The sequence below is a fragment of the Bubalus kerabau genome, chromosome 4, assembly GCF_029407905.1.
Source record: "Bubalus kerabau isolate K-KA32 ecotype Philippines breed swamp buffalo chromosome 4, PCC_UOA_SB_1v2, whole genome shotgun sequence".
NCBI classification, from domain to species: Eukaryota; Metazoa; Chordata; class Mammalia; order Artiodactyla; family Bovidae; genus Bubalus; species Bubalus kerabau.
This window is the reverse complement of record NC_073627.1, coordinates 153437048-153464918: the sequence shown is the minus strand read 5'-3', so window position 1 is coordinate 153464918 and position 27871 is coordinate 153437048. Positions and strand designations below refer to the sequence as shown.

The following is a 27871-nucleotide window of genomic DNA, read 5'->3' as shown; positions in this document are numbered from 1 at the left end:
GTGCAGACAGTGTATAATGATGACCTGTATATATCTCATTCTGTACATGTATGGGAGTAACCTTGCAAGCACCCAACTGCATGCATTAGTGGTAAGTCATAGGCCTTGAAATCTTTCATTTATCTATGTCTTAAAAGTGCTTGAAACCATTTGTACTCCACTAAAAGTGAGTTAAAGTATTTCCCCTGTAACTTTGCCAGCATTTGGTTTTTTTTTGTGGGGGGGTGTGGGTTAAAATGTTTGCCAATGTGATGGACATGAAATAGTACTACTGTTTTAGGTTGCACCTTAAGAATTCCTCATGAGCTCAAGAGTCCTTAGGAAGGTTTACTGGCCCTTGAGCCTCTCCTACTGTAATTATCTATTCAAATCTTTATGTTTTTAACTTCTACAGTTGATAAATTTTCTATCTTTCTCTTTTCTAATGTATGCATTAAGTGAGAAATTTCCCAAGGGTTAGCCATCAAATAAGTTAATGTATTTAATCTCCATATGGTCGGTCAGACTCCACTTCTAATTTATAAATTTTTGGCTATGACTTACTAAAGGTATGCTTTAATGATACTGCTGTCACAAAACATAGTCATGTGATGATAATTCTTTGATACCACTGTGATTTGCTTTACAGTCTAGTACAGTCAGTTCCTGAAATGCTCCACATTGATTGGCAAGAATGTATTTTCTCTAATTGTTCAGTGCAGGGACTTATATATGCCCAAAAGATTAAACTTGTCAATTTGTTGCTCAAATTTTTAAAAATGCTTAGTTTCAATCAGTGTGTGACCATGCGTTTGTGTGTGGTCTGTCATGTTTGACTCTTTGTGACCCTAAGGACTGTAGCCCAGCAGTCTCTTTGTCTATTGGATTTCTCAGGCAAGAATACGGGAGTGTGTTGTTATTTCCTTCTCCAGGGGATCTGCCTAACCCAGGGATCCAACTTGTGTCTCCTGCATTTCCTGCATTGCAGGCAGATTCTTTACTTGCTAAGTCATCGGGAAACCTTTAGTTTCAATGAGATACATGCTAACTGATACTGTATATGTCAAATAGACATTATTAATTCTGTGAGGCTGAGTTTGAATATTGGAACCTATGTTCCTGGGTGCAATAAACTTCAAATTTATTACATCATCTAGTCTTTATATCACTATTTAAGGCTTTTGTGTCTAAAAAACCATTTTGTCGGATGTTAATATAGTTACCTCAGAGTATTTTTGGTTAATGTAGTTCTACTCTGTATTTTTAACTTTTAATGATTTTTATGATTATATACTAGACATGAGGGCTTCCCAGATGGCTCAATGGGTAAAGAATCCACCTGCAATGCAGAAGATGCTGGTTCGATCCCTGAGTCGGGAAGATCCCGTGGAGGAAGGCATGCCAACCCACCCCAGTCTTCTTGCCTGGAGAATCCCATGGACAAAGGAGTCTGGTGGGCTATAATCCACAGGATTGCAAAGAGTCAGACACTACTGAAGCAACTGGGCATGCACTAGACATGAATTTTGTAAATAATATATAATTTAACGTGCTAATTTAAAAGTCTATATGTGTTAACCTATGAGATTGTTAACTGAAAGATTTTATTTTAAAAGTGTTAATTTTGCTTTTTAATTCTTCCTTCCTCTTTTCTTCTGTTTTTCTCCCTTTATTCTCCCTTTACTTATTCAAAAGTTATACTTAAGTAGTTAGCTTTATTACTTTTTATAGGCTTACTTAATTTGGCAAAGTTTCCCAAATACAATGAAATACAAGCACCTTGAAATGCTGTGAGCTGCAAACACCACCCCAACCACCAGAGCTTTGAATTATTGCTTCCCAATGTTTAGTTACACTCCATTTGTAAGCTCCTAGTGGTCCTTATTGGAGAAGGCAATGGCATCCCACTCCAGTACTGTTGCCTGGAAAATCCCATGGATGGAGGAGCCTGGTAGGCTGCAGTCCATGGGGTCGCACAGAGTCGGACATGACTGAAGCAACTTCACTTTCACTTTCCACTTTCATGCATTGGAGAAGGAAATGGTAACCCACTCCAGTGTTCTTGCCTGGAGAATCCCATGGACAGAGAAGCCTGGTAGGCTGCAGTCCATGGGGTCGCACAGAGTCGGACATGACTGAAGCGACTTAGCAGCAGCAGTGGTCCTTATTACAGATGATTTTCAATAACAAAATTTATTTAGATTTGCCAACTTGGTTAACAAGTTCTTCCCTTGCCAACACTGCCTGCATCTCATTCCTTTCCCCCAGGTTCAACTGAGCTCTTCCTGATTCGCATTTGCTCTTTGTGTAAAAAAAAGGTTGTCAACACTCTTGGTCATGGTCTAAAATTATCTGTTGCTTTCACACTTGAATGCCAGTATAGCTGGGTACAGAATTCTAGACTGACAATTACACCACTGTCCTCTGTCTTTTGTGGTTTTGTTACAAGTCTTACCATGCCTTTGTGGATAATCTGAGCTCTCCCCTCTTTGGCTGCTTTTCCTATTTCCCTTGTCTTTGCCATTCCAAAGTATCACTAGCTATGAACTTATTTTTATTTTAGCCTCAACAGGCCTCAGTGCTATACCGAACATCTGAAGATTCATGCCTTCCATGAATTATGTAAAATCCTCCATCAGTATGTCATGAAATACTGTTTCTCCCTTCCCCCTTTATTTCTCCTTTGAAATCTCCTTCTAGATATATTTTGAACTTCCTTATAAGAGCCTTCCCTGCTCTTCTACTTTTACATTCCCTATCTTTTTATGATCGTTAGCTCTGTGCCATCTACTACCATCCATCAAGTTTCTCATTTTATCTACTACACTTTTCATTTCTAGAAGGTCTCTTTGGTTCCATTTCAAACCCACCACTGCTTTTTCTTCCTTTACCTTTAATCCTTTCAGCTTCATTGTTTACTAACTCATCACTCATCCTGGGCCTCTCTGAGTGTACTTTGTAATTTTTCACTGCAGGGCTGGTTTTTCTGTGGGAATCCCTTGAGGACTGGGTTCCTGAAATAGGCAGTGCCAAGTTTTTATGTTAAGTCTTGGGCTCTTGATCCTTCCACAACGTTCTGGTAATGTAAATTTAGTTTCCTGAGGTGCAGGTGCAAGTCTCATTTCTCATGGGAAAGCCTCCTGTCTGTCCCATCTGGAGCCAGGCTTGAGGCAAGCCCTCTCCTCACCCTCCTGGGCTAATGAGGGAAAATCTCCTCCTCTGTCCGTGGAATCCTCCAGGGAAGAATACTGGAGTGGGTAGCCATTCCTTTCTCCAGGGGATCTTCCCAACCCAGGGATTGAACCTGGGTCTCCCACATTGCAGCAGATTCTTTATCATCTGAGCCACCAAGGAAGCCCATATTAAGATATAAGGAATGTAAATTCCTTCATTTCCTAAAACCAAACTTGATTTTTGTCTCGACCCCTTACTTTTCCTGATTGAAGGAAATGTAATCTATCCAATTCCAGTGAAATCAGTAACTTTAGCATATTTAGTTATTTCATGTAATCTCAAAACCAGGATTTTCTACTTCTGCATATTTGCTCTAGTGTAAGCTCTTTCAGCATCAAAGCATGGAAGGATTTGATGTGTCTGTAGTTGTCTTTTGCCTGCACCAGCTTTTGCTAAGGTGTCCCGTCTACTCCAGAGTCCATGGATGCATCCACACCTGCCCCACGGCCACATGGTGACACTGCCTCTCACTGCTTCCAACATGACATCTGCAGAATCCAACTCTTTATCTCAGATAAACCCTTTCCCATGAAAATTGGGCCATTCTCTAAGGCTGCAAGCAGAATGGAACACCTCAGTGGTTCCTTCCTCAGCAGCCCAGGACTGTCACAGTTCTGTTTCCTTCCTAATCCTGGCTCCTGGGCATTTCTCCAACTCTCTTGCAAGTTCATCTAATCATTTACATCTTCGATGAGTATTTTATTGAGCACTCATATGTAATGTAAGTGGGAGGGTGGCCAAATAAATTTGGTCCACCATTACAACCATCATTCATTCACTGGAGGCCAAAATGAAAACAGAATGAAAGTTATCAGAAGACTAAGCACAATACTACTTTTTCTCTTGGTGGTTAACTCCCAGACAGCCACTTCATCTCTCGGTTTCATTTCCTTTATGTGTGAAATATGGTATTTGTCCTGGCTATTGCTAAGTTCTCCTCTAGTTCACAAGGGCTTCCTCAAGAGCTGCTCCAAACCTCTCCAGCTGCCACTGAACAGGCTGGGAGGAGCTAGGCACCTGTGACTGAGAATCCAGCTAAGTTGGATCTGGTCAGTCCTCCACAGCATTAAAAGAGGAGAAGTCTTCCCTTTTGATTATCCAAAAGGGTTTCCCCTTCCTCACAGCAGGTCACTTCAACAACTGATGCTAATGAATTCATCTCCCTGGTGCCCAGGTCAGCTCTCTGCTCACCCCTAAACTCTGCACAGTGAGCTCAATCCAAGCATGAAAACACACTAAAGGCAGAGGTAACAGGAGAACTCATTTCCAGAGGACACCACTCCTGACCTCACAGTCGGATCAGTGATGAATGATTTTTTTACCCCAACTGACCATCCACGTATTCACCAATGTGGTTAAATGACTAAAGTGTCTGAGGATTTGCCTGTTTACCAGGTCACACTGGCTGGCCTGGGGAGGAGATAAGGAAAGCCATGTGTACCAGGGTCACAAGGTCACAGGGCTTTGACTGGTGGGAAATAAAACAACCTGCCTGGAAGGGCAGGTGACAAGGGGACCCTGAGAGCTGCATGGAGGATATAAAGCTGCTTTTCCCAGAAGGAAGTATTTATAGGCCAATAAATCAGTCAGGGGCAGTGGCAGGGGCCACTCCCACTTAGACGCTCCCACTGAGTTGTCTAGTGGTCTACACGGAACCAGTTGCAGAAAGGGTGGGAGGAGGAGCTTACCAGGGTCAGAGGAGGGTGTGAGACTAGAAAGAATGAGAATCGGAGACAATGAGAAAAATGGGGAAATGAAATTTAAAGGACCTGAGAGATGGAGAAAAGTATGTAAGAGTCTTTGGAGGAGAAGAGGGTATTGTGGGGTGAACTGTGTTCCTCCAGTGAGATAGTGGGAAACTGTGAATGTGACCTTACTTGGAAATCGAGTCATTGCAGAAATAATCAAATTAAGATGAGGTCATAGGGATGGGCCTTAATCAAATGTCTAGTATTCTTTAAAGGGGGAGATTTGAATACAGACAGAGAAAAGATCACATGAAAACAGGCAGATACTGGAATGATGTGGCCCCACGCCCGGGAACTGCATGGACTGCCAGCAAAACAGAAGCTCAGAGAGATGTGGATGGTTTCTCCCACAGAGCCTCCCGAAGGCACGAACCATGCCAAAACCTTGACTTTGGACTTCTGGCCTCCACAACCAGGAGGACTAATTTCTGTTGTTTATGGAACTCAGTTTGTGGTACTTTGTAATGACAGTCCTTGGAAACTACTATAGTGGGTTTGCAGAAGAAAAGTAGGAGAAAGAAGGAGGGAGGCCTTTGGACAAACAGGGTCACACTGGGTTGCTGTAGTTCATGGGGTCGCAAAGAGTCAGACACACTGAGCGGCTGAACAACAAACAGTAGCACATCCTCTTAAAGGGACAGGGACACAGATGCACACATACACACACACACTACACACACACACACACACACACACACACACACAGATGGTCGGGCACAAGAAGACAGACCTAGACCCAGAAAACCAGATGACATGGGCAGACTCAGAGAGAGAAGCACACACAAAAAAACAGGCACCTGGGAGTACACACGAGCTGCTGAATTCTCAGTGGCGGGGTTGTGGGGGGTTCATACAGACAGAAACACACACACAGATGCACACACCTGGGACACACATTAGACAAGCACACAAGAACAAGGCCAGTGCAGTTTGGTGTTCAAACCCAGTGGGTTGAGAAAGGGCGACTGCCTGTCTGTCACCTTCAGCAGGGACAACAATGGACAGTCCAGCCAGGCACTGGCCACCAGTTACCATGACTCCATCCCAGCTGAGGGGCAGGTCGCAGCAGTTATCCTGAAACAGTGAGAGGGGTACACTGAGAAGGATAAGGAGAAGCAGAGAGGAAGGCTTGGAGGCCCACACTGGCCTCACCACTCTGAGAAGCAGGCTGCATCCCTGCCCTCCCACAGAGAGGGCTCTCATATGTGTATATGAGGTCCTATGCTACCCAATCCACCTTGCATAGGACTTGTTCACTTTGAAATCTCTCATCTGTACGTTTGGGATTTCTCCCAACAATATTCAGTTTGTTCAGATCCTGGGCAGCCCAATGGGCTCAGAAAAATCTGGCTGCAGGAGGATTAAGGGAGCTCAATGATCAGCCTTCACCTGGAGAGTGGCCAGGGCTCAGAGCCCAGAAACTCACATTAGATTTGTCCAAGGAAGTGGTGCAACATTGGACACTCTCTGCTTACCGTCTAGGGGAGCCCCAGATTTCCATGACCAGCCAGGGGCCACTCAGAGGGGAGGTGCAGGGGCCCAGACTCACAGCTTGAGCTTGGCCTGAAGTTCCCAGCCACAGACCTAAGCTTCTGCAAGTAGAGTGCTGTTTTCAAGTTTACCCATCAGCCTTGGAGACCCTCACTCTCCATAAATTCCAGGAAACTATCACACACACGCTCACACACACTCACACATGCAAGAGTCCCAGAATAAACCAGAAATGCACCCAACACATATGCTAATCAATCCCTGCATCCTAGGTGGATCAGGGGCCCAAGAAACAGACATCAGGCATGGTATCCATGCCAACAGGGTGAACTCTGCTGATGGCTTTGTTTTCTCTGTCCCAGGAAGTTTCAGTTCAGCACCACAACATAATATGTCACAAATAGCAGGGGGCAGCTGGTGAGTAAGGCATCAACTCCTGCCCTGTGATTTAGAATGCCCTTGAGATCACCTCTAATTGCAACACAGCTTCAAGTGCAGAGAGTCAGGAATTCCCCTTCTGATTTCAGCCGGGATGATGAGCACCCTTCTCCTAAGGCAGGAGACACAAGCAAGTGAGTCTATTTTTGGAGGACGCAAGACGAACAAGATGAGCACCACCAGCTCAGGCTCTCAGAAATGATCCTCTGCCCACACACATTCCAAAGTACTGATTTTACAAAACTGGTTACATATGCATTTAAAATACAGCCTTGGAACAAAAGAGCAAATGGTTTCTAGGCCAAATGAACACTTTTGTAAGTACAATAATAATAAATAGTGTATCTAATATGGCAAAGAATATAAAACTCCTGTTAAATACTATTACCAGAGTCCTAAGGCCAGCTTCAGTCCTAACGATGACAGTACTTTGGCACACAGAAATTTCAGGCAAACGTTTCAGCTGCAAATCACGCCTTTTGTATTCTGTTTTTCCTTCTATATCGGCTCTGGGATCTCCCTCTCTGAATACCAACCACCAATTATATGTTAAGTGCTCAATCCTGGCCCTGTACATCTGAACTCAAATGCTTTTTAAGCTTGTAACTAATTCTTAGATTCTGGTTCGCTCAGTGACAGACTGCCCGCTAGCCATTTTCACCTGCCTGCAGTTTTACAGATGCATGGGCATCATAAATGGTAACTGGATTAAAGAAATAGCTCATACAGTCCATTCAACTATTATTACTTTTTATATATGATTTAAGCCAAATGTGGCCAAGTAGTAATGCTCCCTGAAGCTCTTTAAACAAAAAAAAAAAGTGCGTGGATTAATAAGTCTGGCATTGCCAGGCCAGTTCCTTCCATCATGGAGGGTGTGAGGAGGAGGCCAGGGAAGCACAAAGGAAGAGTGGGGCAAGTCCCTTTTTGGGCAAGAGCCGTGAGGGCAGGACCCCTATGATGGATCTGAGTCTCTATAATACTAGATTGTGAGCTCAATCACACTTGTGAGAAATGACTTCAGAATCTAACCACCAAAAACTACCTTTCTTCCTAAGAAATCTATCCTAAGGCCCAGCATGGTACACAAATTTCCAGAGCCCAGATCTTGGTCACCATGGAGATACATCCCTACCTAGCCAAAAAGAGGCCCTCCTCTCCAAACATCCTGACTCTGTGCGAGGTCACAGTGACCACAGTAGAACTGCGAGGGGGTCAATGTGAGGAAACTAACCTATATATTTACTGCATAAGATACGAAAGGGGAAAATTATTATAAAGGAGCCTCCACACACAAGGCACCACCAACAGCAAGTAGATCCACACACCCTGTTTATTCATTTGCTTTATAATTTTTCTTGGACCGTAGTTGACTTACGATGTTATGTTAGTTTCTGCTATACAGCAAAGTGAATCAGTTATACATCTATATGTATCCATTCTTTTTTAGATTCTTTCCTCACATAGGTCATTACAGAATATTGAGTGGAATTCCCCGTGCTATACAGTGGGTCCTTATTAGTTATCTATTTTACATATAGTAGTGTGTGTATATCAATCCCATTCTCCCAATTTATCCCTCCTGCCCCCTTCCTTCCTGGTAACCAAACATTTGCTTTCTACATCTACGACTCTATTTCTGTGAATTTAAACAACTATTCTGAGGCCAGAATGTGGAAGTTCCTTGTGTGATCCCAAGAGGTTCTTTCAGGACACAGAGGGACATCTATTCCACTCAGCTGAGACTGGTGGACTTGAGTCATTTCTACTCAGTCTCCAGGAGCCCCAGCCTTGGACGCGTGGAGGTGAACACATTCCTGAGGGGACACAGGGACCCTCAACATGCAGGGGGCTGAGAAATTTCTGGATGTCTGGGCTCTGAATAATGCTTACAAAAAGAAGCTAAACAGAAATAAAGTAGCTGTTTTAACAGTTAATTATTATACACTGAACTGCATGCCCGCAAATTTACATGTTGAAGCCTTAAGCACTTGTGTGGTAGTGGTGCCTCATTTGAAGGTGAGACCTTTGGGAAGTAATTAGGGTTAGATGAGGTCATGAGAGTGGGATCCCTATAATGGGATTCGAGTCTTTATAAAACAAGAAGAGACCAGAGCCCACTCTCTCTCTCTCTGTGAAGACACAGCAAAACCACACTGTCTACAAACCTAGCATGCCACTAGGACCCAGCAATGCCAGCGCCTTGATTTCAGACTTCCAGTCTTCAGGACCGTGAGGAGTAAACATCTACCGATTAAGCCACCCAGCCTGTGGTGTTCTGTTGTGGCAGCCTGGGCTGACTGAGGCAATATGGTGACAGGGGATGAAGGGAGCAAAGCACCACTTCCTCAAGTGATGGGCTGCATTACAAGAAATGGTGTCTACTGATTTGCAAATCTAAGATGCCTACAAAGTGTGCCAACTGAGCAGTGATCTTGGCAGTGACCTCTGGGAAAGACTGGAGCAAGAAGACAAATAACCTGCTCTCTGGTGACCTGTGGAGGAGGGCCACTTGCCCACCTGAGGCGCTCCCTAGTCTGGACAATTACATCTGGAGAATAGCCCGAGAAGACCTTGTCAGCAGGAGACTTCATGGCCAAGCCAGGAGTCCAGGTCCTAGGGCTCTGTTTGGGCCCACAGAGCTCCCTTCAATCTCCTTCTTCCCTTCAGTGGCCATCTGTCTACCCCTTCCCTCTCACCTCCCACCCACCCACCAGCTCTGACAAGCTCCACTCAGCTTTCAAAACTGCTTCAGGAGGCATGCCACTGCACCTGTACCAAGCAGGACCCTGTGGGACTCCTGGGCACAAAAGCCTTTCTGTATCTCCCCATTTCTTGATTACAGGAAACAGGTTTCATTTAGCCTTTATGACGGGGCTTCCCTTGTGGCTCAGCGGTAAAGAATCTGCCTGCCAATGCAGGAAACACAGGTTCGATCCCTGGGTTGGGAATATCCCCTGGAGAAGGAAATGGCAACCCAATCCAGTATTGTTGCCTGGGAAATCTCATGTACAGAGGAGCATGGTGGCTACAGTCCATGGGGGTCACAAAACAGGTGGACAGGACTTAGCGACTAAACAACAACAGAGCCTTCATAACCTTGCCTGAGTTCCAATGGGCAGGTTCAAGCAGTTGCTAATCAGGGAAGGGAGGAGATGCAGAGACAAAGGAGGAGCTGTCAAAACAACAACAACAACAATAGTGCAACTTTGGAGTAGGGTCATTGTTCTTCCTCACATTATTATTATTATTGTGTGGTACACATAATAATATCTTTGAGCTGTTATGCAGATATTGAAATCCCTACCAGGTAGGAGAAGTTAACAGAATGCTGCTCACAATCATCAGATCTTAGATCAGTTGGAACCAGAAGACTGATGGTGCTAACTCCTACTTGCGTCACCACAAATCAATCAGAAGAATGTCAACAAGCTGATCACTCCCTCTTGAACCATGAAGTTCCCTGAACCAGAAATTCCTATAGAACTTCTCACTTCCCACTCCAGGTTGGGACATGTAGTCGAGGACATTAGCCTGCTGTGGCCCCCTTTGCCTGGCAAAGCAATAAAGTTATTCTTATCTACTTCACCCCAAACCCTGTCTCTGAGATATGATCAGTGTTGGAGTACAGAGGTGGAATTCAGCTTTACACCCACCCATGGGGCAGCACCGGGCCATGGGGGACCCTGACCATCCATTTCAGCAGGCCAAGCCTTGAGTACAGTGGCACAGCGAGTCACTCTGCATGGTACTCTGAAAACACATTCAAATGCTTGCATTCAAAGAACACTTCACGGTTTACCTTTCAGAGTTGGAACAGGGCTGTCATGTCCATCCAGTTGTCCCAAAGGGTCACTTGAGTCAGGAACTTCCGCTTGCCCTGGGCAAAAGAGCACAGCACACACATTAATGAGATTTCTCTTCAGGGCCTTTATTCTGCTTTTCATGCAAAGACAATAGTGTTTTAGCAAAACTGCCCAATGTTTATAGAACACCTAGAGTGTTCTTGCCTGGAGAATCCCAGGGACAGTGGAGCCTGGTGGGCTGTCGTCTATGGGGTTGCACAGAGTCAGACACGACTGAAGCAACTTAGCAGCAGCAGCAGCAGACGGATAAGGTGTTTCGGTAACATTCACAGGGCTTTTGTAGCATCAGATTTGGTCCAAAAGCAAAAGTGATTCCTGCAATTTTGCAATCATTCTGCAATCCCAGGCAAAATGCAAATGCTTTACAGCAGGTATGGAGGAAGCAAACATGTGGCCCAAGTTTCATTTTGGGAAAAAGAAAGATTAAAACACCAGCTGGCAAAATTAAACACTTCTGGAGCCACAGTCAGCAGGTGGTCCTTCAGATATAGGCCTGTTAAAATTTTGAATAAATTCAGAATTGGAAAGTTTCTTCAGCAGCTCATTCCCTCTTGCCCACCTCAGCCCCCAGACTCATTAGCAGCTAACAGCCAAGAACTGATCTACCCAATAAGCATAAAGACAGAAGTTTCTCATCTTTATGGCAATAGTAACCTCACTCCCTCAGAGACAGTGTCAGCAGAAGCAGTCACCCCAGAGTCATAAACACCAAGGGCAAGAGCAGAGCTGGTCTGCTCAAGTGAGAGTACGGCACAAAGTCATGGGTCCCCTGTCCTGAGATGGGTAGGTGTGACGGATGACCTAGAAACCGTCGGTGCCTCATACAGTCCTTTCTCCATATCCCAGTGCAGTTTGCTTTGAAGACTTCCACCCCATACCTTGGCCTTGACTGGGGTCCCACTGGTTGGAGGTGGGGGATGGGGGTAGAAATGGTGAAGCCATATGTTGTCAGGGTGACTCTGCCAACAGGATGAATCTGGCTTGACAGTATCAAAGAGCGGGACACACATGTGATGGCAAATGATGCAGCTTAGAAGGAAGGAAACCCCAATACATACTGCAACATGGGTGGGTTATTCTGAGTGAGATAGATGCAGAAAAACAAATACTGTGAACTACTGGAGTAGTCAAATTCATAGACAGAACGTAGAATAGTAGGTGACAGGTTGCTGGAGGAGGCAGAATGGGCAGTTAAGTGTTTGATATGGACAGAGTTTCATTTTGGTAAGACGAGGAAGTTCTAAAGATGGATATTGGTGATGCTTGTACAACAAGGTGAATGTACTTGATGCCACTGAATTGTGCATTTAATAATGGTTAAGATGATAAATTTTGTGTATTTACCACAAAAATTTTTTAAAAATTATTATAAAAAAGGTAGTTTATAATTCAATATTGGGCCACCCAACTTGTCTCCCTTAAATGAGAGGTGAGAACTAGCAAAGCACCCAGACACTTCAGGAACCACCCCCAACCCTTAAGATGAGGCCTTACTCAAAAAACTGGAGACCTAAAAGTGGAGTACAAGTGATTTTCAGACAGAAGTCAGGTACACAAGATGCTTTAAATTATTTAGCTCAACAAACACTGGCCAGTTTACACTCACGGGTACCCATGTGTCTAAGTTGATCTTCTCTGCCCACTTGTTCCTAAATCCCAGGACATGCGAGGTGACATCAGCTTGCAACACCCTTAGAATTCAGGCCCAATTCCAAGCAACCAAGAGGGGATATTATTTCTGAAACGGGCTCATGGCTTTTCATTCAGTTACAGAAGATTCCTTCTTTCTATCACTGCTAGTCCAAACTTACCCACGTGTCAGAAGTCACACATTCACACCATCTTTCATAAAACATCCTTGATCAACCTTTCAGAAGTAACAACTTTATTCTCTAAAACTATCCCCTGAACCATACACCTTTCCTATGGCAATCACATCATTCCCTGAATCAATAGTTGCATATATTTTAATTCTCCTCAAGGGACTGTAAACAGCTAGAGGATATCAGCTGCTGCATCTCTAGTGAAGACTAAAACCTAGACAGAATTCGGGGCTGCTACAGGACAGAGACAAGCATAAGCCGTACAGGCCAATCAATGTGGTTCAGTTTGGGTTTGAAATTTTAAATTGGCATGTTACACATACCATCACTCAGCACTGTTTAAATGTAGAGAGACCACAGGAAATCAAACACACTTGTACTATATACACACATCTGAAAGAGGAATAAAAATTATTAACTGCTTAGAAATTGACAAATGGTGTGAAACAGTCAAATAAATACATACTCTGTAGAAAAATAAGCACATTAGCCCAATTCCACTGTGCAAAAGAACCCCAGCTCTTCCAAGGCAGCTTTCAATTTGGAAGCTTAAGTATTTTCATGTTCATCTGAGCTGGGGGTGTGGACATGCACACTCTTCATGGGAGAAGAGCCGGAGGTGATACAAACGCTTCTGTTGACTCATGAGCAGATGTCACCCCCCGCCCCCACCACCCACACACACACACAGAGACATGCAAAGTCCCTTTTGAAATTAGAAATGCTGAGATTCTCCCTGAATATGTTGCACTGATCAGTACCTTCCCTGGGAATTGATTTTTAGTTTCTTTCAGCCTTAAGATTTACTCTAGGTAAAATTTAGTTTGGATATTTAAGTAAAAGAGTATCATCTACATATTTGGAAAAACAGGTAAAATTCACTAATTTTCAAGGCTAATATCAGGGACCCCAGTCTTTGGGACTTAGATGTGAAAGTGTGCAGAGCCTGAGCTCTAGCACATTTCCTCTGCAAGTCAAATATGTGAATAAATTCACAATATCCTGTCATTGCGGTCCTTGGAATTGAGGCCTTAAGTTCCAGGAAAACTAGGCCCTGTTGTTGCTTCCTAACTGAGACATAAGGGCACCATTTACAGTCCAAAGTAAACCTAGTTTTATATATATATAAAAAATCATCATTCTCCTACACTGTAGAATGGCTATCCTTATTCGAGATGCTGCACCTCCAACAAGTGAGAACAGGGTCTAGTGTCTCAGTAGATTCCAAGAGGAATTTTCCTGGCCCCCAAAGGGTCAAGAACAACCAAAGGAAAAAAAAATGAGACAAACACAAAAACAGAAACAACAAAAACTGTCACCCACTATTATGGGTGAAATATATGAAATTATATAGGTAATTTAAAAGTCCTCTTTTATTTTCTTTTTCAACATCTGTACAATGAACAAGCACCAAGTTTTTAATTGAAATAATTCATATATCACAAATTTTAGCATTTTAAAGTCTGCCAATTGAGTGGTTTTTAATATTGGGTTGTTCAACAATCTCCACTATGTAATTCTACAATATTTTATTACCTCCAAAAGAAAGCTTATTTCCATTAGCAGTCTCCCCCACCAATCTCACCTCTCCCAGACCCTGTAACCACTAACCTGTTTTTTTGTCTCTATGGATTTATGTACTGGGGCCACTTCATATAAATGGAATGATATCATATGTGGCTCTCTGAACAAATATCAATTTCATTAGATTTTTTAAATGCCATGCCCAAAAAGAAAAGGAAAAAAAAATGCTGGAGAGAAGCACATTGCACTAGGTGATTAGCAAAGGCCTTTAAATGCTACATCAGCACATCAGACCACTGCCCAGACCCTGTGGGAAAATTTTGGCTGCCTAAGTAGACAGGATGTGGAGCATGCATGGAGACACAGCAATGACTAATGGATAAAAGACAGAGAACTAATGAAAAGCCAGAGAACCAGGACTACTGGTCCACAGATGTGATGGCTTAGGAGCTGAGAGTCTCACTGAGAAGAAGCCAGCACACGTTCACATTCCTGCTGCAGAAAGACGCGGCTCGTGACAAGGACAAAGGAAGCATTTCTCCACCTTGCGTTTAGGGGCCACTGCTTCTTCCCAGCTAGCACGTTCTTCTCCAGGTCACCAAGGCTGGACAAAGGACTTCTATTCTCCTTCTTCATCCCATGACCCACCTTGGTAATCACTGCCAGTCCAGTTCAGGCAGCGACTGGTCCAAAGTGGTGAGTCAAGTCACGCCTTCCACATGGCTGTCCTGAGAGCTTCTTTATACAAAGTCCCCCTTGGATTTACCGGGTGCTACTATGCTTTCCCCCAACTGGCTGACTGAAGATGGGGAAGACCTAAAGAGAGCAAAAGTTCTGGGAGGACTCAGCTGCCCTAACTCCTCAGGACTTAATTATTGTTTTCTGAAATGAGGTTACTCCTCAAGGCAAATTACAGGTCCTTCATTCTGGTAAATACTAAAAACCACGCTACTAATGCCACACATGTCCATTAAGAATGTGGATGCTCTAACTTTTTCCACTGGACATGAGTGAACTTCATCTAAAAAAAAAAAAAACACCAGCAAAACAATGTAAAGCTACTGGAAAACTCAAATCTTTGATCTCATCAATCAGGTAGTGGTGATTTATTAGCTCCTTATTGGTTTTTAGATGTTTGAAGAAAGGAGAGTATTTAATATAAAAAAAAAATTAACTATGACTCATTGCCTTGCAATGATACATTAAGTATATAGTTTGATCCAGGTCAAAATTATACTTTAGGGACTTCCTTGGTGGTCCAGTGGTTAAGACTCTGTGCTCCCAATACAGGGAGCATGGGTTCAGTCCCTGGTTGGAGAACTAAGATCCCACATGCCACAGAGCACAGCCTAAAAAAATACAAATTCATAAATAAATAAAATGTTTTTTTTTAATTACACTTTGAAGCCTAGAGCAAAGACTAACTACAATGTGGTAACCAGGGTGGGATCCTAGAATAGAAAAAGGATTTCAGGTAAAGTTCAAAGAAAGATGAATAGTATGGATTTTAGTAAAGAATAATGTATGGACAGAGGAGCCTGGCAGGCTAAGTCCACGCTGTCACAAAACAGTCAGACACGACTTAGTGACTAAATGACAACAACAACGATGTGTTGATCTTGGCACATCTGCTGTGACAAATGTACCACACTAAGATTTAATATTAAGAGGGGACAGAGTGTGAGGAATATGTAAACTCTTGACCTATCTTCACACAGTAAAAAGTTTTTTGAGGAACAATTACACATCCCATCACATTGGTCAAGCTCTTAACCAAGGCTCACAAGTAAAGAAGAGCTGTAAGGGGGGCTCTTCCCTGGTGGCTCAGTAGTAAAGGATCCACCTGCCAACGCAGGAGACACGAGTTCAATCCCTGATCCGGGAACATCCCACATGCCAAGGAGCAACTAAGCCCGTGTGCCACAACTACCGAGCCTGTGCTCTAGAGCCCGGGAGCCATGACTACTGAAGCCTGCATGCCCTAGAGAACATCCTATGGAACAAGAGAGGCCACCACAATGAGAAGCCCACATTCTGCAACTAGAGGGTAGCCCCACTCACTGCAACTAGAGAAAAGCCTGAGCAGCAATAAAGACACAGCAAAAATAAAACAAATAAATAAATAAAATCCTTAAAAACAGTTTTTAAAAAGAGGAGCTGTAAGAAAGATCCTATTTCCAAGTGGCCTTAATGGTGCAAGACAGGCATAAGCACTAACCATGTGAACAAAATACAACACAGATTCACAGGATCTGATACAGGTTGTTCAAAGATTCAGTAGCATGCCAGGGAATGCTCAGCAATTAAATCACTTTTGAGTATGTAGGGTTTTGAGCTAAACTGTACCTAAATTGTCATGGCATGGTGATATCGGCTCCTAACCTAGTACTTAGCGTGTGTTCTTAGCAGCACTTATTAATGTCCTATATATTCAGGGCTGAACCAACTGGTTTCCTCAGAAGGACCATGTGAAAGGATGCATTGTTGATGTCGCTGGGCTTGTTAAGAAGTCAAGGTTTCCCACAGCCCTTCGACAGCTGGATATGCACACCCAGCCCCAAACATGTACAAATTCTGAGTAATCAGAAACTGTGCCCCAGACAAACAGGATCTTCTGCAGACCTCTCAACAGGGTCCACTGAAATGACATCTTGATTTAAGGCATCAGTAAGATGAAAGAAATTCAGATCCACAAAGTACAAGTGGGTCTGTCCTGATTTCCAGGCTCCTTTCTGGTATTGTACCATGGCTACCTCATTCAGAGCAGAGACACGATTAAGAGAGAATTTACTAATGACATTCAACTCACACTCTTAGATTTGAGTCCATGTGCTACTCTGCTTTTGATTTGTGTTTCTCTTTAAAAAAATGTTTTGTTATTCAGATTATTCATTCATTAATCTCTAACCTGTTCATCTGAATCAGTACACTCGTTGTGATTTAATGAGATGCAGTCTCTGGCCTATTTGGACAACTTCAAAGCAGTCTCCTTTTAATTAGTGAGGGTATTTCATTCACCAAAGCTTGGCATTTTTGGATTTGGTCATCCTAAATGAAGGTATAATTTCCAGAATATGAGAACGAACAGCAAGCAGTCAAGGGCACACGGGCAAAGGACCACAGCCTGGAAGGGAGACGGTGTGGCATGCCGGGTGCCTCCGGAAGGGCAAGCATGCATTTTATGATGAGTTGTGCTGCGTGAGAAGTCAGTATATCCACTGGCAACTGGAAATGTTCATCATGTGTTCCAGAACAATCACTTAGCTCAGCAACACGTCAAATCAAAAACATCCGTGATGCTGGAAATGCAACAGTTAAGGAAAAAGAACTAATAACTGGAAAGGAGCAGAGTATAAAATCCTAAAAGGTGAGTCCATTAGCCTGGGAACTGGGCCAGAGAAAGTATGTCCACAGTAAAGAGACTCGATAATGTTTCTGGGAATGCACTCAATAAAATGTTATACTGTGTGTCTCAACTGCCAGCTAGAAAACCACACAGCATTCAAGGTGCGCTGCCAGTACATAATGGGCAATCGTCTTAACAGTTTGCAATTTTCATTTCATTATTTTGAACTTCAAATTGAGTAAATATTAGCCTCTGTGTCTACATTCCTTAAAGGGCAGACCTAACTCTGCTGTGGAAATACAAAGTTAAATCCAACAGCCTGAAAATGGAGTAAGCAGTGCCTCTCACCAATTTAACCTTTGCTGTGATTCTACTTCTACAGCAAAAATATCAACCCCTCCCAAATGATCCAGGCACAGACCCAATTCCCTCCAATATTGCTGTCATAATGCTTTTTCTACCTCTGTCACAGACAGCCCCCCAGAACCCTCAACAAAGGTGCCACTGTCAAGGCCCAAGTGAATAGCTGGTTAAAGTAGGGATGAAGCTGCTCAGGAGGCTGAATTGGGTCCTTTCATTGATCTTCTCTTTTTCCCAACACCTGTAACCCCTGGCCGTGGTGGCACAGGGCTGGGAAGCCAGGAGCCTCCACCCACAACATATGTGACTGGGAGGGTGAGACCCCAACACTCTTCACTACGACACAAACCCCTAATCCAGTGATATTCCCGCTTGTTACTGCAGCAAAACTTGCACAAAGGGAGCAAACAGAAATGCCGGGTAAGTACTCCAAGCTCATTGTTTCCATTTGGTTTTACAGAAGACTGTTTGGAGTATCAGTTATTCCCATGCACACAGGATTTTTTTTTTTTTTTTCATATCGAACCTCTAGACGGTGTTTAATTAAAGGTAAGGAGGGAAAAGATTAAAAAAAAAACACTTAGAGAAAAAGAGACTGTGTATTATCCCATGATAATGCTGGAGGTTACTTTCTGTTTGCTTCAGGAGAGTTAAACTCCTGTGCTGCAGGTCTAGAAGCCTTGGAACCCATGGTTGTCTGGAGAAATCTCATGGTGCAGTGAATGAGACCCACAGGGAAACGGTTCCAAAGGTTTGTAGCACCCTCTTTCAGCCAGGAATTTGTGTCCAGGATGTGTCCAGAGGGGCTTCCCTGGTGGCTCAGATGGTAAAGAATCTGCCTGTAATGCAGGAGGCTTAGGTTTGATCCCAGGATCTTCCTGGGATCAGGAAGGCAACTCACTCCTGTATTCTTGCCTGGAGAATTCCATGGACAGAGGAGGCTGGTGGGCTACAGCCCATGGGGTTGCAAATAGGTGGACACTAACTAAGCACAAGCAAGCACAAGCAACTAACACTTCAATACCTTCAATACCTATGTGGCCAGGGGCTGTTCTCATCCCCAGAGCAAGTCGACCAGTTGGCATAATTGAAAGCAGAGGTTTTGTTGGCAGTGAACACTTTGAGTTCATAGAAGCAAACAAGGATACACATCTGTTATAATCAAAGACGGCAGCAGTGAATTTTTGTAAAGGTAGCCCATATATGAGTTTGTTAGGGCTGCCCCAACAAAGTGTCACAGCTTGGGTGGCTCAGACAACCGTTCTGGAGGCCCGAAGTCCAAGATCCAAGTGTTGGCAGGGTTGTTTCTCCTGCAGCCTCTCTTTGGCTTGTAGATGGCCAACTTCTCCCTGTGTCTTCACATGGTCTTCCCTCTGTGTGCCTACCCCAGTCACAGTGGGTGCGGGCCCACTTTAGTGACCTCATTTAAATTGAATACCTCCATAAAGAACTATTTCCAGATAAGGTCACATTTTGAAATACTGGGAGTTAGGATTTCATTATATCTATTTTGAGGGGGACACAATTCAATCCATAACGGGCAGTGCTATTTATCTTCAATAATTAATAGTATCTTTATAATTAAAGATGACTTGAAAGTGATTTTTGCAATTGCATGGAGCAGAGAAAGCCTCAACAAGAAAGAATAAACAGGGGACCTGGACTAAGTACAGAGGGGCTGGGTGTGGGCTTACCCACATGCTGGAAGGACCTGCCAACAACCTGCTAATGACTCTAGCACCCCAACTCTTTCGTTTTGAAGGTGTCTCCCTGTGGCTGCCCTCAAACAGACATCAGCTGAAGACACTGCTGTCCTCTGAGCTTCATCTCCCCAAGGTTTCCAGCAGCAGCTGTGGCATCTTACCAGATCCCTCCCTCTCAGGCTGGCATTCCTTCTTTCTCATAATATTTATACCACCATCACTCTTCCCAAAGAGCGGCATGGCAGGCCCAGAGGGAATGCCGTGGTAGGATGTAGAGCAGTCGTCTGACCATTTTTGGTAAGGACGCTGCTCAGCTTTTACACAGGGCTGCCCACTTTGCATGATGCACAGCATCCTCACAACTCCCTTCACTTGACCTTCCATGTTTGGATCCTCTCCTGCCTCAGTTCCTATTGCAAGTGTCTCCTTGTCTCTGGCCCTGTAAATGCTGGAGTGTCCCTGATCTGGGCCTGCAAAAGCTTCCCCCTCTTTCTGTACCTGTCCCGTTAGTGACCTGACTTCAAATGACAGCCAAATGCCCACAACTCCCCAGTGCACCTTTCCTGGCTGGACCTCTCCATGGAAAGCCAGGCTCAGAAATGGGATGGCTTGCTTGCATCTCCACTTATACATCTAATAGACACATCATGCTTAGCTTGTCAAAACACAAATGCAGCTTTCCTCCACAGACCAGTCACCATAAGTCACCTGGTATGACTGCCCTGCAGTCACCAGCCTGCCTAAACTCTGGCTCCACCCTTTCATGGGCTAAGGCCACACATCCTGGTTATCTCTGACTCCTTTCCCTCTCTCACCCTACATGCAATCCATCAAGAAACGCTGTTTATGCTCTGTCTTCAAAATGCATCAGAATGTGATGCTCTCACCCTCCCTGGTCACACACAGTCCCAGCAGCTCTGATCCTGCTGGATCACAGACTGCCCTCCCCCAGACCTCCGTGGGTCCATTCTCCCCTTCCACTGCTGTCTATGCAGCAGAAACACTTGACCTGTAAACAGAGCATCAAACACCATTGCCTGTGATAGCAAGGCAAAAGGGTGAGTAGAAGAAGATACATATTCAAAATATCTTGCATTGTGAGATCCCACTTATTCCACATTCATAAATGGGCAGAGAGGCATCTGTAATGATGGAGGTGAGAAGACTGGTTACATTGGGGATGATGGTCAGGAAGAAAGGCAACCCTATTCAACATGCCAAACACTTCCCTTCACATTTATGCACACAATCCTGCTACTTAACCTGCTTCCCATTTTTCTTTCCCCCTTAGCATTTCCAAGAGATGATGATCTGTTCATTAGTTTGATTCCATTTCCTCATCCTGAGAGCAGGAGGTTCTGCCTGTCTGCTCACTGCTCTCTCCCCAGCGCCTGGAGCGCACCCTAGTGGTTGCTCATGTGGTGAATGAATGAATGCATGCTTCCATGCTCAACAACTCCAGCACCTTCCACCTCCCCCAGAGGAGCAACCAGAGCCCCTTCTCCAGTCACTCCACAAGGGCATGTGTGTGCATGCACACACACACACACACACACACACTCCTGACCGCACCTCAACTCCTTTCCCCTTCACTCTCTCGGCAACAGTCCCAGCCCCTTCTCCCTCTGAGGTTTGTATTTATTTTTCCCTCTGCCTGGAAAACTCTTCCCTGGGCCTCTCTCTAACTCACCAATTATTTCCTCTGCTCCAGGGTTTGTTCATAAACAAGGCCTCCCTTGGAAGCTCTTATTGAAAGCTGTCCATGTATGTCTCATATCAGAAGAGGGTGGCCTCCATGCTGGGAGGCTCTGGGAGACTGTCTGGTGTCCACCGTTTGGAACTCTGGCCTGCACGAGGCTCTTTATGACCATGTGAGAAGTAAACAAGCGCTGCAGTGTCCTGGGACCATCATGCTCATGTGTGAGGAGAGTCCTGAGTTTTACCTCACATTTTGAAGAATGGAGCTCATAGCTGCTCCAGATGCGGGCAGTGTGCACTGTACCAGAGCCTCTTCCTGCATCATGTCAGCTCCTTTTCCCAGAGGCAGACAATGGTGCTGTAACTCTGCTCCCCCGGGACAGGCTGTAGGATTTGGTCCTCCAAATCGCTAATGAACACTGCCCTGTTCAGTGGACCCCAAACCTGAGATTGCTGGCAATGCCCCAAGGAGCGCCACCAGGCCCATATTCCATAATCTCTCTGACGACACACTCTTTTGAATGTGTATATACATCTTTACGGAGAAGGCAATGGCAACCCACTCCAGTACTCTTGCCTGGAAAATCTCAAGGATGGAGGAGCCTGGTGGGCTGCAGTCCATGGCATCGCGAAGAGTCGGACACGACTCAGTGACTTCACTTTTAATTTTCACTTTCATGCATTGAAGAAGGAAATGGCAACCCCCTCCAGTCTTCTTGCCTGGAGAATCCCAGGGACGGGGGAGCCTGGTGGGCTGCCGTCTATGGGGTCGCACAGAGTCAGACACGACTGAAGCAACTTAGCAGCAGCAGCAGCAGCATACATCTTTACACTCCAATGAATTGAAAAGAATCTTTTACAATTTTAAAACCATACCAGGTGCTACTCAACCATAGAAACGATCAACTGCTGATACACACCTCACAATGGGTGCATCTCACATACATCCAGCTAAGTGAAGAGGCCAGACTCATGGGGGACATACTAGAGAATAAATTTTCAGAATGGTGGTGTGAGGATATTGACGAACTCACGTTCCCTCTCAAACAACAAAAATATAGGCAAAATGACTAAAACCAACCATTTAAGAACTCAAATAATGCACCAGAGTCACAGAACAAGCTGAAAAATCATCTATTCAAGAGAAATGGCAGACCCTTGCCAAGACAGCAGGGTTGTGCTGGTTTAATGTGGGATGTGACCATCTTCCTTCCCTCCCCAGCAGCCCTGCAGGTGGCCGGCAGATCTGAAGCTTTTGAAGCTCTATTAAAAGTACCATCCTATAGGCACTAATTTGTCTAGACTTGCAGCACCCTGGGAAATCTCTAGGTTTGACTCAGAGCTGGGCTGGGCTGGGGACGTGGGGAGGGTGGCAGGTGGTGCTATCCCTGGGGCATTACCCAAACAACAACAAACTGCTGGCAACCCCTCAGCTGCCTAATGCTGTGACTACAACTGCAATAAACTTTAGCCCAGCCCAGAATTTAAATGGAAATCCAGAAGTAGAGGACCTCAGGGAACTTTAAACGTGCCAATGTAATTCCAGGATTGAAAAGGTCATGCTCATATGGAAGGCTATGCACATGCCCAAGAAAGACCTGGGAATGGAGATGCCACCAGTCTCTTGTCACTGATGCAATCAAGAAGTGACAGCTAAGGCTGATGTTAGATGGCATGCCTTCTCACAGGATCCCCTTGGCAAAAGGTGCAAGAAAATCTCATGATCAATGAGTGGTTGATCACACAAATATACTTACTTGGATGTCATCCCTAGGAATCAGGCCTTAAAGATGTAGGAGACCTTATGTTAAGTGTTCTTACCACACATACAAAATAACAATAATTATAACCACAACAATAATAACAACAATATATAAAGAGAGAGAGAGAGGAAGTCTGTGGAGAAGATGGACATGTTTATGGCACAGATTGTGGTTATGGTTTCATGGGCATATACTTATCTTCAAATTTATCAAGTCATATACATTAAATATGCACAGCTTTTTGAATGCCAATCATACATACCTCAATAAAATGGTTTTAAAAGTAACTTAAAGATGATAGATAATTCAGAGTTTATACATCAAAGGAAATATAGAAACCTCAGAATTAGCAAAGGAAAACCACTAAATAAATGAATAGTATCAGAGAAGGCAATGGCACCCCACTCCAGTACTCTTGCCTGGAAAATCCCATGGACGGAGGAGCTTGGTGGGCTGCAGTCCATGGGGTCGCTAAGAGTCGGACACGACTGAGCGACTTCACTCTCACTTTTCACTTTCATGCATTGGATAAGAAAATGGCAACCCACTCCAGTGTCCTTGCCTGGAGAATCCCAGGGATGGGGGAGCCTGGTGGGCTGCTGTCTATGGGGTTGCACAGAGTCGGACATGACTGAAGCAACTTAGCAACAACAGCAATTAAAAAAAAAAAAACACTAAAAACATCCAAAATGAAACCAAAACAAAATGACAGCAACAACAAAAAACCTTTGATAGATTTGAGGAATTTGCTAACAGAGCTGTTGAAATATTATTTAAAATGACAAACTTAAAACAAAGAACTACAAAGACATGTGAGGAAATAGGAAAATATGCCACATACATAGGAAACAAAGAAAAACACCCAACAGAAAATGGGGTCCCTGAGGGGTTAAGACAACTATAAATATATTCAAAGAAGTAAAGAAAAGAATAACTAAAGAAGTAACAGAAATTACAACAACTTTATCTCAGCAAACAGAGAATATCAATAAAATGATGGAAATTAAAAGACTCAAAAATTAACTCAATAGTTTAAAATACAATAACTGAAATTCACCAGGTGGGCTCAACAACAGATTTGAGTGGATAGAAGAAAAAAATCAGTGAACTGGAAGACAGTTTATTAGGAGAGAAACTATACAGTCTGAGAAGAGGAAGATAAAGCAAATAAAGAAAAATAAGTGGCTAAGTGACTTGTGGGACACTATCAAAAGTACCAACACATACATAATGGGAGTCCAGAAGGAGAAAAGAAAGAAAAAAAATCAAGAAATAATAACCAAAAACCTACCAAATTTGATTAAAAGTACACTTAAAAAACTCAAGGAAATGTAGGTAGGTCTACAATATCCACAATTAGACATATGATAACCAAACTGTTGAAAAACAAAGAATATTGAAAACAGCAAGAGAAGTGTCTGATCATGTACATGGAATTCTCAAGAAGATTAACAGCTGATTTCTCATCAGAAATCCAGTGTGATGACATACTTAAAATGTCAGGGGGAAAAAACACCATCAACCAAGAATTCTATGTCTAGCTAAACTCTTCTTCAAAAAATGAAGAATTTAGGTCACTTCCAAATAAATAACAACAAAAGAAAAAATCTGTTATGAGCAGATTGCTCTACAAGAAATAGTAAAGGGAGTCATGGAAATGAAATAAAACAACATTGGAAGGAATTCTAATTTATACAAGGAAATAAAACAGTACCAGAAAGGTAACTACACAGATACTGTGAAAGGCAATATAAACATATTTTTTATTTATAACTCTTTTCTTCTATTTGTTTTAAAAGATTACTGCATAAAACTATAATCATAAAACTATGTCAATGGACTTAAAACACATAAAGATGTAATTTGTATGAAATAATAGTTCAAAGAAGAGAGGCAAGAAGACTAATATGCTGGAGCAAAGTATTTACTTTTGAATTCAGTTCAGTTCAGTTCAGTCACTCAGTCATGTCCAGCTCTTTGTGACCCCATGAACCACAGCATGCCAGGCCTCCCTGTCCATCACCAATTGCCAGAGTCTACCCAAACCCATGTCCATTGAGTCGGTGATGCCATCCAACCATCTCATCCTCTGTCGTCCCCTTTTCCTCCTGCCCCCAATCCCTCCCAGCATCAGAGTCTTTTCCAATGAGTCAACTCTGCATGAGGTGGCCAAAGTACTGGAGTTTCAGCTTCAGCATCAGTCCTTCCAATGAACACCCAGAGCTGATCTCCTTTAGAATGGACTGGTTGGATCTCCTTACAGTCCAAGGGACTCTCAAAAGTCTTCTCCAACACCAGGGTTCAAAAGCATCAATTCTTCAGCACTCAGCTTTCTTCACAGTCCAACTCTCACATCCATACATGACCACTGGAAAAACCATAGCCTTGACTAGATGGACCTTTGTGGGCAAAGTAATGTCTCTGCTTTTTAATCTGCTGTCTAGGTTGGTCGTGGGTTGACATGCCTGGCTCTCGTTGCTTGTCCAGGAAAATGGTAGCATAATATGTCTCCAATCAAATCTTCTAGTCCTGTGTTCTACTTTCCTCAAGCATAACTCAGAGGAAATTCTATTTCTGCCTATAAAGTATCAAAGGTGGACTTTGGGATGCAGGAATGACAGATGACCACCTAAAGAAAATAAAATCCCCTCCCTGCTTATCCACAGGTACACATGGTCACAACTTTCCTTCCAAGGAAGGTAAGCATCTTTTAATTTCATGGCTGCAATCACCATCTGCAGTGGTTTTGGAGCCCAGAAAAATAAAGTCAGCCATTGTTTCCACTGTTTCCCCATCTATTTGCCATGAAGTGATGGGACCAGATGCCATGATCTTATTTTTCTGAATGTTGAGCTCTAAGCCAACTTTTTCAAGAGCAAAGCAAGATTAGGACTATACACAGCCACTCCTGATCACACACAAGTTGGGCTATTTAGAACTGCTAAAGCTACATAAGAAACAGATCACTTTTAGTGGGGGACAAAGTAAACCTGTGTCTCAATTGTTTTAGAACATTCAGCTTTTTCCTGTTCAAAAAAAATAAAACCTAAATTTTTGTGTGTGCATGCTCAGTCACTCAGTTGTGTCCAACTCTTTGCCACCCCATGGATTTGTAGTCCACCAGGCTCCTCTGTCCATGGGATTTTCCAGGCAAGGATATTGGAGTGGGTTGCCATTTCTTCCTCCAGGGGATCTTCCTGACTCATGGATTGAACTCATGTCTCCTGCATTGGTAGGAGCGGTCTTTACCATTGAGCCACCTGGGGTTCCCTTGATTTTTTTTTTTTTTTTTTTTAGAGTAAAACAAAATAATTCATCTTGGAAATTCTTTTTTTTTTTTAAAGAATGTTAACAATTCAACAACGTATATAACAAAATACCTACTGCACAGAAAGAGATGAAGCTGTGTTTAGAATTTCCCTGCATGCCCCTCTCCCATTCATTTGAAACAATTTTAAGATAAGAGTCTTTATATTTTATTTCCTGAATATCTTCCACTGCAGTAGATACAATTGTATGATGTCTGAGGTCTTCAATGAAAAAGCAAGGATTCTGCAACATCAACATTTGTATTTTACAGTGACAGTATTCTAGTATTCATATTGAGCAGATGAAAGCAATATAAACCATTGTGAGTAGTTATCATAAAAAATGCACATAATTGCCAACTGTGATTCTTTTCAGTAAATTAAAGTCCTTGTCTTTTCTAAGCTTCTCTTCTAAAGAAAAAAATTTACTGAAAGAATTAAGTTACAATCATATCACCAGACACTACTTACTTCCCCTGCCCCTATAAAAAGGGACATTTTTCAATACTTTGTTTTACCTAATTGAGACTCTTAAACTCATAAATCATGGTTGTTTCAGGCTTTCCTTTGAGGCTTTTCTGTTTTCACAGCCAGAAGCCCTAAACTAATCAATCATGGAACACTGTCATGGGTAATGACCAGGGGCTGACTTGCCTTTTCTGTCTCTTAAGGCTGCAGGTGTGCCCTCAGTTTGCTATTTTAAAGCACTTTTGCTTTAACAACCAAACAACACCCGGGAACCTCTCTCTCTGTCAATTATCACAAAAACACATTTGAAAGTACACACATAGAACACCAAGGAAACAGACACACACAAGTGACTCTGGGGCTCAGGGGATCCCTGTGGCTCCATCCTCACCTTTTTTACACTCTCAGTAATCTTAAACCATTGGATTCGGAGGAAAATGTGACCTGATGAAGAGAACAATGTGGGCTGACACATCCCCAGGCACAGGGACAGGGGTTGACGTGCCTGGCTCTCATTCCTTGTCCAGGAAAATGGTAGCACAATACGCCTCCAATCAAATCTTCTAGTCCTGTGTTCTACTTTCCTCAAGCATAACTCAGAGGAAATCCTATTTCTGCTTATAAAGTATCAAAGGTGGACTTTGGGATGCAGGAATGACAGATGACCACCCAAAGAAAATAAAATCCCCTCCCTGCTTATCCACAGGTACACATGAACAAAACACCTTTTTTGTGGGAAATCTGCTTATGAAGAAGTTTTCAAACACAATAACCAAGTTAAAAGGTTAATTCCACTCTCTCTCTCTTTCTCACATGCACACACACATACATCCTTCCCATCCTTCCTCTCCTTTCCCTTCTCTCACATTAATTTTGTATTTTTCCTTTTTGTTTGGTTCCGACATGTGAAGGTGATAGAAGTTATAATAACCCCTTTTCTGTTTCTTATCCCAATTCCCTTTCCACCCTTCCAAAGGGTATCTTTCCTTTACTCTCTTTCCCCTCTGCTCAGTTGCTCAGTCATGTCCAACTCTTTGTGACCACATGGACTATAGCTGGCCAGGCTCCTTTGTCCATGGGATTCCCAGGCAAGAACACTGGAGTGGGTTGCTATTTCCTTTA

General features: G+C 43.4%; 1 protein-coding gene across 1 annotated transcript in view; it reads right to left on the bottom strand.

The window, feature by feature from the left end:
• Positions 1–27871, bottom strand: part of ROR2 (receptor tyrosine kinase like orphan receptor 2) — a 241976-nt gene that overhangs the window by 43972 nt on the left and 170133 nt on the right. The window contains exon 2 of the mRNA XM_055579113.1: positions 10693–10770. Within this exon, the coding sequence (XP_055435088.1) occupies positions 10693–10770 (78 nt within the window). The remainder of the gene's footprint in view (positions 1–10692; positions 10771–27871) is intronic.